This window comes from Lemur catta, chromosome 4, assembly GCF_020740605.2.
Source record: "Lemur catta isolate mLemCat1 chromosome 4, mLemCat1.pri, whole genome shotgun sequence".
In the NCBI taxonomy this organism is placed as follows: domain Eukaryota; kingdom Metazoa; phylum Chordata; class Mammalia; order Primates; family Lemuridae; genus Lemur; species Lemur catta.
In genome coordinates this window covers 17,148,050-17,163,781 of record NC_059131.1, presented here as the reverse complement: position 1 = coordinate 17,163,781, position 15,732 = coordinate 17,148,050, and the positions used below count along the sequence as shown (strand labels likewise).

At 56.2% G+C, this 15,732-nt stretch overlaps 1 protein-coding gene across 2 annotated transcripts; it reads right to left on the bottom strand.

Annotated features, from left to right (window-relative positions):
- Window positions 1–1,168: 1,168 nt before the first annotated feature.
- On the bottom strand, window positions 1,169–15,373 carry MFSD2B (major facilitator superfamily domain containing 2B). Of its 2 annotated transcripts, none has more exons than XM_045549130.1 (14): window positions 15,287–15,373; window positions 12,238–12,363; window positions 11,083–11,207; window positions 10,380–10,503; window positions 10,001–10,079; window positions 9,784–9,914; window positions 7,331–7,421; window positions 7,099–7,220; window positions 6,533–6,616; window positions 6,176–6,256; window positions 5,857–5,966; window positions 5,385–5,528; window positions 4,807–4,983; window positions 1,169–3,730 (listed from the first exon to the last, which is right to left on the bottom strand). In XM_045549130.1, the coding sequence occupies exons 1-14, from the start codon at window positions 15,365–15,367 to the stop codon at window positions 3,706–3,708; spliced, it is 1,500 nt and encodes a 499-aa protein (XP_045405086.1). In that variant the 5' UTR covers window positions 15,368–15,373; the 3' UTR covers window positions 1,169–3,705. The 2 variants fall into 2 exon arrangements, with proteins under 2 accessions (XP_045405086.1, XP_045405087.1); XM_045549131.1 differs by having other exon boundaries at window positions 5,889–5,923.
- Between the last annotated feature and the right edge of the window lie 359 nt (window positions 15,374–15,732).

The following is a 15,732-nucleotide window of genomic DNA, read 5'->3' as shown; positions in this document are numbered from 1 at the left end:
CTAAGAAGACACCAAGATTTTTGCTTTGGGTGACTGGATAGATGCTGATGTAACTTATCAAAAATGCAGAAAGCAGGCCGAGTGTGGTGGCTCACGCCTGTAATCCCAGCACTTTGGGAGGCTGAGGTAGAAGGATCACTTGAGGCCAGGAGTTTGAGACCAGTCTGGGCAACATAGTAAGACCCCATCTCTACACAAAATTTAAAAATTAGCTGGGTGTGGTGGCACATGCCTGTAGTCCCAGCACTCCTCGGGAGGCTGAGATAGGAGGATCTCTTGAGCCCAGGAGGTTGCAGTGAGCTATGATGATGCCACTTCATTCTAGCCTGGGCAAGAGCAAGACCCTGTCAAAAAAAAAAAAAAAAAAAAAATCCAGGAAGCCAAACAAGTAAGGAGAGAAGGTGATGAGTCCTGTTTTGGAGGCAAATACTCAGATAGGCAGCTGGATCTGGGGATCTGAGGCTCAGCAGAGAGCTCAGAGTTAGAAACAGTCTCCAGTAGTGTGCGGGTGGTGGTAGTGAATGAGCTCACACTGCCCCAGGAAGCCCAACATGATGATGGAGCATCAAAGGAGAAAGAAGCAAAGGAAAAGACAGTGAGTGGTCAGAAGTGGTGGAGGAGAACCAGGAGGGCCGTGTTGTGCAAGCCAAGGGATGACAGAGTTTTGAAAAGGAGTGGTCAGCATTGCTTGACCCGTCATTAAGGGTTTCCTTGGTCTGGAACTTGGTCAGGTATTATCTCATTTAATCCTCATAGCCATCCTGAGGTGTACCCAATAGTATTCACATGTTCAGAAAGGAAACAGAGGCTCAGATTTGTTGAGCAAGTTTCCCAGTTGCATGTGGTAAAAGACGGAAGCAGCATACAAAGCCCCATCTGCCCCTCTCCATGCTGGAGTTCCTCCTGTCGGGCCGCACTGTGAGGAGGCTGAGGCCAGGTGTGATGGGTTAAGGAGTGAATGGTAGGGTTGGGGGAGAATATGAAGAAATAAAGCAGGTTACTTGGAGAGGAGAAAGCTAAGGGAAGAAGTGAAGGCTGCGTTTGTTTATTTTAAGATCAGGGTGATAGGAATATTGGCTCATTCACTCAGCAGGCATTTATTCATGCAGAACACTTAATTCTGGGCACTGAAGATTTAGCAATAAATAAGTCAAATTCCCTGCACTTGTGAAGTTTACATTTTAATGGAGGTATCAAGCAATAAACAGGCAAACCATTGGTAAATATATCATTGTACATGGAGGTAGGTACTACTAAGTACAAGCAAAGCAGGGTGAAGCTCAGCATGCTGAGGTCGGGGAGGGCCATGGTGGGTGGGCAGGGAGCAGGAAAGGTCTCTGAAGAGGTGACATGGGACTGAGAGGGTCTTGAGCAAGGGAATGGCTCGATCTCCTGTATTTAAGTGGAGATGAAGAAGGCAGTGGGCAGGGAAGGGGCAAGCGGAGGTGCCTGCTCTTTGCCAGGGACAGACTCTTGGTGGCAAGGAGCGATCCCTCCTCCTTTGAACATGAAGATGGGGCAGTGTGGGTATGTGGGAGTGTGGGAGGCTCAGAGGGCACGTGAACTGGAGGTGGGAGAGTAGGAGCAATGGGAATTACAGAGGGGTCACAGCATGCCGTCAGGGAGGGATGCTGGCATTGGCTTCGGAGGAACAGTCCTGGTGATACCAAAGCCTGGGGGACGGCCTCTACTCCAATACAATTTTTAAAGCACTGCCTGTCCACAAGCTTTGGAGATCACCTTCACCACCAGCTGACCTTGGGCAAGTGGCTTAATCTCTCTAAGCCTGTTTCTTCATCTGAGAATGAGAATAATATTAATAATATCCACATCCTAGGGCTGCTGTGAGGAAGAAACCGAATAAATGTGGGGCATATACCCAGCCCATGAGCAAACCCTGTCTCTGAGATCTAATCTCTGACCCCCAGAGGGCCTCCTGCCACTGTCCTTGTACTGTACAGCTCTGCCTCCTGCAGCTGCACTCCCAGGAAATACCGGGAACAGAGAATTTGGCATAAGCTTCTTGTCCTGCATTGCCTTGGTTTCCAAAGCATGACATTTCATAACACAGTAGACACTTTACCTGGCCTTCTGTCTCACCAGGGACCGTCTCCATGTGGCCAGTGATATCCCAGTGTCAAGAAACTGTTCTATCCTGTTTCCAGGAGCATGTGTGTGCATGAGCGAGTGTGTGTGCGTGAGCGAGTGTGTGTGTGTCTTTGTGTGCACACAGTGGGGTGGGCAGAGCTTCCTGTCAGCCCCTTCCTGAATCGGACAGGCCATGCCAAGAAGCTGAGCCCAGGTCTTTCTCTGGTGCTCTGTGACCTCCAGGACCAGATACTCATGTCAGCACCACAAGGGCCAGAGACTTGAGGCAGCAGGTAGACCAGGCCAGGTTCCTTCTGCTGCAGTGTTTGTGGGGGAATCCAGGTGCTTTGAGCTCTGAGGAGCACATCATGTCTGAGTGAGTCTGAGCTCTGGGCCTCAGGGATCCTGCCCCTAAGGGGCAGCTAAAGATCTAAAGAGGAGTGGGTGGGGGCCTGTCCCTGGGGTGTGGGCTCAGGAGAGCTGACCCCATGGAGTGGGGAGAGCTGGGGGCTGGGGGAAAACGTGGGGGCAAGTCTGTACCTCAGGCCCTGTGTAGGTGTTGGACTTCTCTAGGCAGGAGTTTCTGGGGCATCAGAGTCCCCACAGGTTCCCCAACCCCTTCTCAGACCCCAACGCACATGAGCCACCACAGCCTGTTGCCTTGGGCCACTCTGGAGTCTCAACTTTGTGTCTCTTCCAAAGGGAAGAAGGAACCTGCCTCCCACACGGTGTCCTGGTCTAAGGAAATGCGAGCGAGGGATATATGGCTGGGGGGGCAAGGCCAGGTCCAGTGACATCGGGTTTCCTCTCCTTTCCCTCCCGAGGGGATTCCAGCAGTTGGGATGAGGGCTGTCCATGGTCACATTTTACAGACTAATAAACTTCAATGGATCTTCCTTCCCTAAAAATATGGTCTCTAGAAAACTATAGTTCCTGTGCTTTCATAAGATAAAATCTAAGAAAAGTATTTCCACACAATTTTTGTTTGCAAAAGTGATTGACTCTGGGTGGTCCGATATCAGTCTCTGTCCACTGACAGAAGCTGAGTGGCATCAGTCTCCCGTCCCCGCTGCCGTCCCCCTTCTCCCTGGGGGGTGCTGACCTCACTGGGTCTGCCTGTGTCTTTCTAACCGTCCACCCCAGCATGTCCATGTGTCCTCACTCTGCCCATTCGTGTGGGGTCTCTCAGCCTCTCTGTTTCTTCAGCAGATGTCCACGAGGCCTCAGGACAAACACGGGGTCTGTGTGTCTGTCCTTCTGTCAGGGGAGCTTTGCTATCTACACAGGGTATTGGGCCTGGGGCTCCCACAGGAGCCTGCACGCCAGGCTGGGGAGGGGCTTCCTTTTTCCAGAAGGACGTGCTGCGGCGCTAGTCAGGGGCACAGGCCTATCGGAGCTGGCCTGAGGTCAGCAGGCAAGGGATGCCGGGTGGGCGTCCTGGGGCACAGGCCAGTCCCTTCAGGAGGCATCACTGAAGACCCGCCTCCCAGGAAAAAAGGCTGCATGTGAAACTGCCATGGTGGGTGCTCAAGTGCCGAGAGAAAGCGACTGACGACTGACGTCAGGCCCAGAGGACGCTGGTCCTGCTGCTTCCGCCCGCAGCAGCCCTCTCAGACTTCAGGCGAGGCTGTAGCTGGTCCTCCTGCAGGAAGGGAAAGAAGCAGGGTCTGTCCTGCCACAGAGCCCCATGGAAGGTTCCGTGGCTGCTCCTCATCTTCCCAACTCCCCTTCAACGCCTCCCTTCGCCAGCCCTGTTAATGAAGCTACACGCCTGCTCCTCCAAGTGCCAGCAAGCAATTCCCCGCCCGCTTGTCACGCCCCGACGCGGAAAGCGCCACCTCGGCATCATGCTGCGGAAGAGTCTGAGCCGGCGCCACGCCTCTCCCTGCCTGCCCCGTGCGGGCCTGTGTGTGAGCACGTGCCCCTGGCTCTGTACGGTGTGCACGCTGCGTGCTCATGCATGCAGTGGGCCAGGTGAGCTGACACGGCGGCAGGTGTCAGCTCTGACTTGGCCTCGGACTCTGTGCTGGGCTCTCGGGTTACAAAAATGAATAAAACACAGCCCCAGCCTTCAAGGTCCCCACAGCCTCCTGGGAAAGCCAGTGAGCAGATCCTCCCCGTGCAGTGGGGTCGGTGCTCCGGTGGGGGAAGGACAGGTCTCAGTGCAGCCTGTGGGAGGGAAGAGTGAAGAACCCCAGGTGTCAGCTCCAGGGTGGCTGCCGGTGCCTTTCACCAAGACAGGGACGTGGGCGGAGGAGCCAGTTAGGGGAAGAAGATGGGTTTAGAGCTCATGGGGACTGACTGACATCCTTGTGGGATTATCAGGTGGGGATGTCCAAATGGGAGCCATATGTGGATCTGGAACTTAAAGGGCGTCCAGGGCAGAGGTACAGCTTTAGGAGTCACTAGGCCCAAGAGGTGCTTGAGGTCAGGTAAGTAGCTGAGGTCCCCAGGGGGCCGTGGAGAGCAAAAAGAACAGGGCAGCAAGGAGGGAGCCTGTTGCCTGGTAGAGGGATTATCCACCAGGTAATCCAAGGAGGCAGAAGAACATCCAGGAGAAAAGGGAGTCACCGCGCTAAGGGAAGAATCTCCCAAAGGCAGGAGTGTTCAGCTATCTGTGTGATACCACAGGGCAATCTGCTGGCTGGCGTTAGTCATTCCCATGTCAGTGCACGTCTCTGTGCCTGCCTGTGTGTGCCCGTGTGCGCAGGGGCCCACCTCCGAAGGCTCGGCTGGCGGGAGGTGTCCTGGCTTGGTGCCTTTGGAGCGGGGCCGGCCATGAGGATGCACAGCCCGGCGAGGATCATGCAGGTGGGCACAGCACCGATGAGGACCTTGAGGGTAACCACCACCTCCTCCGCCTGCTGGCAGGCTCCTGCCTTATACCCCGCGAACCTGGAGAAACACCCCCCACCCAGCTGGTCACGTCCTACAAGCCGGGCTGCCTGGCTGGAGGGATCCCAGACACCCACCCCACACTCTCCTGAAGCTTGTACTTCATTTCCTGGTCAGATCAGCCTCATTACAGTGCAGGGGAGTGTCAAGGGCATGGGCTGACCAGGGAATTTGGGGAGAGCTGTGAATGTGGGGAGCTGGGGCTTCAGTCCCCAAGAAAGCTCCTCTCGGTCACACGCACAGAGGAGCCGGGGGGAGGAGGCTCCTCACACTCTCGACAGAGCAGACCTTGGGCCCCAGGCTCATGGGTGGCCCCTAGCTGGGCAGGGTGAGACTTTGCCCTCTTCTTCCCTCCCCACTGGTCCTTGGTGCCTCTGGCACCTGCCCACCCTGCGACTCACTCCAGACTGAGGGTGGAGATGCCCAGGGCCCCTGCGCCTGAAAGCTTCGTGAAGAAGACGTAGGAGGAGTAGAAGATGGTCTCCACGCCTGGCCCATGCCGGTGCTGCAGCTGAAAGTCATCCACCACGTCGGGCAGCATGGACCTGTGGGCAGGGAGGCACGGAGTTGTCCCTTTTATGCCCTGGACAGGCAGCAGCCTGTGAGTTCTCTGCAGACAGGGACCAAGTGGGATTCATCCCTGGGTTCCTGCTGTCCAGGACCAGCCTGGCCCCAGAGAGCCAGGCAATACATGTGCCTGCACCCCCCCCGCACCTCCCGCATTCCTGCTGCTTGGTACCCTAGTAGGAGGGCCCCATTGCCTGCACAGGCTGGGCACAGGGGACCTGGGACAGCAAGGTGATGTGAAGGCAGAAACACCCCTCATGAAAGTATATGAGGCTCCCACACCCACGTACCCTCCCCCAAGCCTACCAGGGTAGCAGCAAGGACACAGCAATGCTCACGCCAGATACAAAGGCCACGACATATGCCACGGGTGCTGTGGGCACAGCAGCCAGCAAGATTGCAAAAGGCACCATCATCTGGGGAGACAGACACACCAGCTGGCCCCCCACCTGCTCCCCGGGCCCTCTCATTCACACACAACTCTTTACCATGACCCCCGCGCCTGGCCCTGTGCCAGGCTCTGAATACCCAAAGGGACACGGATCCAGGAGGCTCATCACCATGGTCACCTCCCCTGCCTCTTCCCCCAATTGCCAGCCCCCACCTTGCTCCCCGCCTCACGCACACAGATCCCGAAGGCCGTGGTCCTCTTCCCAAACCGTTGGAGCACCCACTCCCACAGCGGGGTGCTCAGCATGGCCGAGACCTGTGAGAGAGCAGCGTCTCTGCCCGGGCTCTCGGCGCCCTGGCTTGCAGATGGGAGCCGGGACTCAGCTTTGCCCCCGGTTTGAACCAGTGGCTACTAACTTCATGACCCTGGCCCCAGTCCCACCCTCTGCCAGAATGCAGGTGACCAAGAGCAAAGCAACATCCAAAATGTTGACCATGAGAACTCCGCCCACACGTGTCACATCAAGGACCACACATATCCCCAACTTAGGCCCCCAAGGGACCCGGCCTCTGCCACCCCACGTCCCCTCACCAGGATGGTTAGCACCAGGCTCTGGACGTGGTCGTGCAGCCGGGAGGCGTGTGTACAGAACAGGACCAGGTAGTTCTGCTCCACCTGAGGAGGCGGACGGGAGCGCGTGTGTGCTGGGAACAGCAGAAGCTCAGAAGTTGAGGGCAAGGACAGGGCCTCAAGTCTGGCCTCTCCTTTGGGACCTTGAACTTGCCTTGCTGCCACCATCATGTAGTCCCTTCCCCAACAAAGAACACTTATCCCCAACACAGGGGATCCCTAGGGCACCCTCCCCACTTGCACAGCTAAGATCAGGTGGACTGCACTACATTTTAGGTAACATGAGAGGAAGCCACCCCGGACGCTGTCAGCCTCCTAGCGCCTGGGCCCTGCTCGCCTCAACCCCACAAGCCCCACCCGGTCTCCGTCCTAGCACCAGCCCCGCTGGGCCATGTGCCAGCTGCAGGTTTCTGCCTATAAAACTCAAGCCTAACTCTAATGCAGGGGGGCCGAGAGACCGAACCCTGAACCTACACAAGGTCAGCACGGCTGGAGCTGAGGGATGGGGACCAGCTGGCCAGAAGTACCTGAACGGCAGCTGAGATGAACAGGAAGGAGACCACCAGCTTCAGGAAGGGTGGGTGGCAGGCAGTGAGGCCCAGCCCAGCCAGGAAGCTCAGGCCTTGGCCCGAGGCTGGGGCAGTGGCGTCTACACAGGAAGGTGACACTTTAGTTTGGCAGAGCTCAAAACCAACATCCACCCCTAAGAGGAGCCCTGCCCCCAGCTTCTGCCTCCCCAGCCCTCACTGCACCCCATACCTGGCCGCTCCTTCACCCCTAGGCAGAGCAGACCGCTGCACACAGGGTAAATCACGACCACCACGGTGGCTGCAATGGAGTAGAGACAAGCCTGTGGGACAGGACAGAGCTGGGGTGGGGGCCATGTCTCCGGCTCGCAGAGGTAGTGGCACCCAGGGCCAGGGCAGGAGTACCTCCCGATAGGAGCAGAGGGACCTGAGGCCCAAGCCCAAGGATGCCAAGTCCCCCTCCCCTGAATCAGCCCAGCAGGAGAGACTAAGGGCCAGGATGGTCCTTCCACACGCATCCCCTCCGCTGACCCACGCCTCCCGCATGGAAAGGAGGCCTTGATGCCACCAGGGGTCAGCGCGCTCTCTCTCATTTTGTGAAGCAAGCGCTTATTGCTGCTGACATCTGCATGCCAGGCCCCGAGGTTACAATGATGAGTGACCCATCCACCCTCCGTAAGGGGCTTGGGGTGGGAGAAGGAGACAGACCACGAGCAGACAATTACAGCACAGTGAGATGCGCAATGACCCCGACAACACAGAAAACAGGACAGTGCCACCTGCCACTCAGGGAAGAATACGCATGTAATAAAATGGATATAAAGACGCGCAAGCGAGTGACAGTCAGCCAAGTCAGGACAGAGGCTGCCTCTGGGGAGGGGAGGAAAGAGAAAGAGGGCAAGATGGGGTCACGGGTGTGGGGCCGTGCAGATGCCCTGCGCCTCGTGCTCAGAGGGGCGCTGTGCTTGGGGTTTAATGCTCTGCTGTCGCTGTCTTGAAATTCTTGATAGTTTTATCTGTGAATTTGTATTTTGTAAGTGAAGTCCAGTGGTGGCATGGGCCACCCAGGGCTTCCAGCATCAGCTCACCTGTGGCTCCGCACCAAGGGTTCTCAGGCTCTTGCTCCCCACTCCTTGGCACCTTCCCCTCCCCAGCCCTTAGCCGCTGGCACCCTCGCTCTACCCACATCCTGTCAGCGACTGGGCGGGATTGTGGAGGGGGTTGGGGGAGGCCTGACTGGGGGCCTGTGCGTGGGTGCAGGGAGGGCTGGCCCAGGAGGGGCAAGGCCACAGCCCTAGGCTGGCAGCGCCAGGGTGGATTTGGAGAGCGGGAGGCTCTCACCCATCCCAATCCTGGTGCCTAGCAGACACGGAGCGCGGCCCAGCGCTGGAGGTTGCAATCCCCCAGTTGGAGCAGTGGGCCCAGTGGGAGAGGGGGATTGATTTCCCACGCTCCCTGAAGCCCCTCACTTTCATTTTGTCTGTACACAGGCAAGGTGTGTAGCTGGCTCTGCAGACAGGCTTGGGGACAGGTGTACAAGGACTCCATTGTAACGCTTTCTTAAGTAGGTGGTGAGCCATGGGGATTTGTGCTATTATTCTCATGATTTTGAAAGCTTGGGCGGGGAGGGGGACAGAATCCCCTGGATGGCTTGTTAAGACAGAGATTGCTGGGCCCATCCCCAGAATTTGGGAATAGAAGGTCTGGGGTGGGGCCTGAGAATTTTCCTTCCTAACAAGTCCCCAGGTGAGGCTGATGCTGCTGGTCCGGGGACCACATTTTGATAACCACTGCCTTGTGCCTTTTTGTGACTCTGAAATTCACAAAATCTGAATATTCATTAACTTAAAAACAAGCAAAAAGGGCCAACACAGAAGGGTGCAGGGCACACTGAGGAGAGGCCACAACCAAACCCCAGGAGGGGTGGCCTGTGCCAAGTCCCAAAGGCAAGGGCCACCCTTGCTCAAACTGCCTTCAGATGGCACCGTGACGTGCTGGGGAAGTGGCTGGAGGGGGGAGGCTGCTGCAGTGGGTGCCGGCGTGGGCCAGGGGAGAGCAGTGGGATGCAGAGTAGTTGAACACATTCCAGAAGATTTTTGTTCCAGAAAATGGGCATGACTCGGTAATAGGCTGGAGGGGTGAGAGGGAGGAGGCAAGGAGGAAGCCCAGGGTTCGGGAGGATAACGATGCCATTGGCTTAAGGAAAAACGCGGGGAACAGAGAAGTAGGAGATAGACTCGGGGTAGAGCAGGCGCGTATCCGCTGTTAGCTGCAGAGGGACCTGCTGCCAGCGGCTGTGGGGCTGCTCGGCTTCGCCCTCTCATCCCACCACTCCCCAGGGGCTGGGGGTCGCCTGGCAGGACGGGTCAGAGGGCGGGCTTTACCCAGAGCCGCAGGGACACCAAACCCTTCTGCCGCCCCTCTCCCCGCCCCTGGCAGTCCCCTTCCTGCCCCGCCGCGGCCCCTTCTCGGGTCAGCCTCCTCCCCTCGGACGCTGCGCGGATGTGCTGGAGGGAGCCGGGGAGGCAGGATTAGCGGGGCTGGGGGCTTGGGGGGCTCGTGCTCAGCTGGAAGGAGGCAGAGGGCAGAGAGCCCCGGCAGACAGGTGGAGCAGCGGACCCAGAGGAAGGAGGCCACGTGACCCCGCAGAGGGGGGCGGGGGTCCCGCCCGCCTGGGGCACTCACGGCATCCGGGGAGACCGCGGCCGGCTCGGGGACCACAGTATCTTCGCAGCTATGGGGCCCGTGGGCACCTGACACGATGAGCCCGTGCACGGTGGCCCCCATCAGCGTTCCCGCCATCTCCAGGGTCATCCCTGAAGACAGGGCGCAGCACGGTGACTGGACCGGCCGGGCGCGGGGTCCCAGGGGCGGCGCCCGCCCTCCCGCAGCCGCCACTCACGGTAGGCGGTGGCCGAGTCCCGCTCCCTCGGGCTGGGCGTCAGGAGCATGGTGAGCGCCGCGTAGGGCACCTGGAAGAACTGAGGCGCCGGCAGGGCTTAGGATGGCCCCCCGCCCCCCCCCCATTTGCCAGGCTAAGGCCGGCACCCGCCCCGTCGCATTCTGGCACCCACAGGCCGGAATGACACATCCCAACTGCTCCCCGGGAGCCGGAGTTGGGGGCTCAAAGGCAGGAGGGGGCTTCCAGCGCAGCCAGTGGTAGATTTCCAGGCACAGAGGGGAAAGTGAGGGCAGTGAGTCCCCCCAAAACACTTCAGCGTGGCCACTGGCCAGCACTGGGGTTCCCCAGAGTCCAGGCCCAGGAAGGGGGCCCTGCTTACCGTGGCCAGGGCCTGGAACAGGCAGTAGAAGGTTGTGTACCAGAGGCCTCGCAGGCTGGTGAAGGGGGGCAGGAACCACAGGAAGAAGTAGGCCAAGGCGACAAAGGGGGTGCAGCCCAGCACCCTGCAGAAGCACAGCTGAGGTGGAGCAGCCTCCAGCACCAGGACAGGAAGACGGGAAGGGCCCACCCAGCCGGGAACACCCTTACCCCTTCTCTGCCCCTTGAGAAGCCCTGGGCTGGGGCTCTCAGGTAGAAGCCATGGAGGGGGGAGGAGTGGCTGACGGGCTGTGGAGGCGGTGGGAGTGGGGGCCCTTCACTGCGGGGGCTCTGGGGGCCCTTGGGTGCTCGGTGGTGCCATTCCCTGTATTAAGGACACTGGAGCTCAGGAAGGTGTGCTTCCTCCGTGAGACCTTCCATGGCCTCCAGCGCAGCCTAACTGCACTTAGAGCCACAGGCCACGCCTGGGAGTCTTGGAGGCTTTGTCCAGCCCTGTGCCATCTGGTGAAGCAGGGTCCCCCCAAATGTCTCTCAACTGCTGCATGACTCACAGTGTGACCCAGTCCAGTCCCCAGTGCACCTACTACACTGTTCGGTCTTGTCCTCTAGCTGTCCAGAGGGTTTCCACTAAGAAACAGCCTGTGACAAACACAGTGAGCTTAGGGCTGGGGTGGGTGCCTGGATCCTAGGGAGGGGCTGCTCACCAGGGTATGAGTCGTCCTGACGTGGACCTCCTGCTCCTGTTGATGAGGAACCCAGCCACGGGGTCGGCAGCTGCCCCAGACACTTTCCCTCCAAACAGGACAAATGACACCTGGGCAGCAGGGATCTGAAATGGACAGGGGAGGGGATTGACAGCCAAGGCCCGGCAGAGCCAGAGGGTACCCAGGGCCGCCTGGGCTCCCCCACAAGGACACTGATGAGAAGGGTTGAGGGTGAGTCTGCACTATTGAAGAAAGGGGCCTGGGAGGGAGCTGACAGCATCATTATTACTCATGTCAGCCACTTCTAGAGAGGACGCCAGAGCTCTCATCTAGGGGTGGCTCAGAGCAAGGAGGGTGCACCTGGGCTGACAGGCGGAGGCAGACATTGTGTTTCACAAGGAAAATGGTTTATTGGTTTTTCTGACTACATAAATGATACGCTCAGTAGAAAAACATTCAAACAATACAGGAAAACATTAAGTGAAGCTCATCTACAATCCCACCATGCTGGGACAACTGCCAGAAGAATTTTGATGATCATCCTTTCATGCGTTTGTGTTTGAAATTTATAATTTTACATAAACAGGGTCATATCAGAGTGTCATTTAAAAAATCGTGGATACCTTATTTTAAAAATTTGATTTTACTTGCCCTCTATCCTCCACCATTCCCTCCGATAGCTAACATTAACAACTTGGTGTGTATCCTTCTAGAATTTTCTCCATGCTCATATTTTAATCATGTATAAATGCATACATACATATACCCATACGAATATACATATGGAGCATGTTTTTGTTTTGCTAAAATGGGATCATTTTATATACTCTTCTCTAAAACTAGCTTTTCTTATTTGACAGATCATGGATATTCTTCCAAAAGAATGGTACAGATCATTTTTTGAATGGTTGTCCAAGAGTCCATCATGTGGACTAGCTTACTTACCCAACTGCTTCTATAATGTTGGGTTATTCCACTGTTTCTCATTTTCCCACTAGCAACAGGCTGCAATAGACATCTTTGAGGAGACTGCTCTCGGTAGCATCTGACTTTCTGTCAGGCTTGGGTCACAAGTGCTGTCTACTGAGGATGGCGGGAGTGGAAGTACAGCGGGGGGCAGAAGGCCCCGACACCAAGGAAGATGCCCACACTCACCTGTGCCACATCAAGCAGGAAGAGCTGTAGGTAAAAGGCTGTGGCACTGGAAGCCACCTGGTTGGGGACCCCACCAATGCCATAGCACACCTTCGTACAGAAAGAGAGACGATCAGCTCTGCTGTCCTGGAGGAGACAGAGGTATTAAGCCCCTACCCCCACAGACACAAAACAGCTCCCCACACCGCCATGGCTTCCAGAAGCATCTTGAGGTCCCTATGATGTCTTGAGGGCTTTTACAGTAACCCCTCAGCCCCATTTTGTCCCTAAATCATCCTAAGGGGAAGTGAGACAGAAAAATAAAAGATCCTAAACCATGACCTCTAAACATTTCCAGGGGGAAGTTCTTCCTTACATTTCCCCCCATGCTTCCTGCTGCGGGCAGCTTTAACCTACTGAGTCAGCAGGCCAGAGCTGGGAGACCTGGGCTTGAGCCCTTTCTTTGCCACCTACTCCCTGTCTGACCTTTCTTTCCTCTAAGCCTTGTTTTCCTTATCTGTCAAATGCAGTAGATATCCCTGCCAACCTTACAAGGTTGCTTTGATGAGTAAACGAGGCAATGGCTCTGAGAGCAGATTGTTAAATGTTCAAGACATTTGTGAGCCAGCTGTTGAACCACTGGCAGCCTGAAATCAGTTATAGTGAGTATTTAAAACACAGAAAGCCAGTACACATGACAAATCAGAACTTCCTCCCCCACCAGCCTACTACTGAAACAAAGTAATTTTATGAGCCCCCAATATATATATCTCACAAGCCCTAACCATCCTGCACACTCCAGATTATGAACCCCAGACTTGAAAATGTGAATATTCAACTGCCTTCTTACAGCCCCACATGGATGCCTGAGAGGCATCAGCTTAGCATGGTCAAAGCACAGATTCCGATTTCCATCCCGTTTTCTAAATCAGCTCCTAGCCCTGTGGTCCCCATTGCATCAGTGACACCACTCTCCCCTCTGTGGCTCAGGCCACAAACCTAGGATTCATCCTTGCTTCCTCTTCCCAATTCCCCATCTCATCTATCAGTGAGCACCTCCTAAGTGGGTTCTCTGCTTCTGGTCTTGTTCCCTGTGATCCACTCTCCACGCAGCAGCCAGTGATCTTGTAATAATATAAATCAGACCCTGTCTCCTTGCTGCTTAAAACCTTCTAACAGCTTGCCATTACAGTTTGAATAAAACTCTAGGTCCTCACTGTAGCCTAATGAGCCCACCCCATCAGCTCTCACTGCCTTGCCTGCCTCACTTCAACTAGCTCTCCTTCAGCCATCGTGGCTGCTTTCCTAATGCCCAAGCCTGTTGCTGCCTCAGGGCCTTTGCACTGCCTGGGAGGTTCTTCTGTCTTCAAAGAGCTGACTCCTTGTCATTCAGGTCTGAGCTTAAATGTCACCTCACACTCTCTGACCACCCAAGTCTTTCTCTTTGTATTTTACTGCCTGGTATACTCCCATTTATTAATATTTCCTGCCTCTCCCCACTGGAATGTAAGCTCTCTGAGAGCAAGAACTATAACTTTTATTTGCTATGGTGTCTCCAGTACCTGGAACAATGCTTGGTATACAGTAGGTGCTCAATATATTCATTGAAGCGATAAATGGTCACGAAAAACACTGTGTAAAGTGCTATTTCTTCAAAAGATGATGAGGATGCTTCTTTCTCATCCTTTATTTGGGGACGGGAGGGGGAATGGGGAGGACTCCAGCTTCACCCACTTTGGTATCTCGCAAGACCCCGCAAGCAGGCTCTTCTGAAGGCAGGTCTTCCCAGATAAGGGTTTATCACATCCTTTGCACACTCTTCCTACCCACAGGAGAAAACCACATTCAAGGCAGGATGTGTTCTCCTTTTCTGATATTTGTGTGAACATTATGTCAACTTCCAGAAAACTTTAAAAATAGGCAGAATCCACATGACAGTCTTCCCCTCCCCCGTAACGGGACTCTTGTTTCCCCCTAAATGGACCTAGCAAGTTTGTGGAACACAGAAGGCACTCAAAAGAAACTCCAGCTGAAACTAGGCATACGGTACAACCTTGGAGTCTTGAGGATGACAGTTTTACCTACTTATGTCATAGATCTTCACAGTTTTATAGTCAGAGAAACTCGGATTCGAATTCTGGGATCTGCCATTTCTTGCTGCGTTACCCAAAGAAGGTACTTAGCCTTGCAGAGCTTCGGTTTCCTCCCATGTAAAATGGGACAATGCTGGTACTTCACTGCCAATGTTAGTTTTCCCTCTTGCTGTTGTTCGTCTCACCCTGAATTTCTAAATTTCCCTGGGAAGCGAGAGTCCGCAGAGAGCCTCCTTATCTCACTTTCTTTCTTGGGGGGCCCAATCCTTTGCTCTGAAGTGCCTGAGAGGAAGCACTGAGCCAAGATGGGGGATTGAGGCGGTCAAGTGAGGCCACAGAATGCCTTGACCATGGAGTGGGGAGTGGATGTCTGGTTCAGCGAGACCCACTGAGCCCAGACGTTCTAACTCCTCTCCAGCACAGCCACCCTCGCCGCACGTGCCCAGCCCATCACGAGGCCATGCAGAGGCACTGAGGACACCCCCAGGTTCCCACCTGCCAGGAAGGCCATCCCTGGGGTCAGTCTCCCCCAGGAGGGCCTGGTGCTTGGGCGACACCAGGGCTTCAGAGGGTGACTGGGGAAGGGAGACAGCCTCCTCAACGCACAACCGAAACCCCACCTGCCCAGGGCTCAGGGACCTCCGGGAGGACCTGCAGTGAGCGGTCTGGACAAGAGCCCTAGTCTGGGAATCAGGAGACCAGAGACGGGCGCTGGTCCTGTCGAGCTGAATGAATCCAGCGAGTTACCTCACTTGTCTAGGACCCAGTTTATTCTCTGTGGGGCTCCCCAATATCCTCAGCCTCTTCGCTATCAACTGCCAAAGCCCGCAGAGGGGTGGTCGATCCTGCAGCACTGCCTGGCTAGGTGAGGGCTGCAATGCGCAGCCCTCCAGCCCCCTGGGGACACAGGCCGCCCCGCTTCTCCACGCGCATCACGCGTCTACACCCCCCACCCCGCGCCCTCGCTTTGCTCTCACCGAGTCGGGCTCCGAGGCCAGCGCTTCTAGCTGGGGCGGCGGCGCCTCCGCGGTGGGGGCCGGTCCGGGAGGCACCGCCATCGCGCACCGCTGCTCTGACCGCCGGTGTCGCCTCGCCGTTATCGCCCCGCGGAGGGGCGGCTCCGCGCCAAGTGGGCGCGGCGAGGGGCGGTCTGGTCCGGCCGCCAGCAACGCGCGGGAAACCCGGGAACTGCGAAGTGCGGGGCTCCGTTTCCCCAAACACTCCAAGGGCCAATTCGCTGGGGGAACGCGCGCCAGTGCGCCAGGATTGTTTTCCTTGGGGGTAGATCCCCAAGGGAGTAATTGCCCTGCAGACCGAGGAGGGGATCGCGCTAAACCCTCTTGCTAAATCCCCATGGGTAAAAGTTAGCAAAAAGTTTAAAGATGAAGCAATAGAAGCAGCTTGTTCAAACTTAGATTATGGC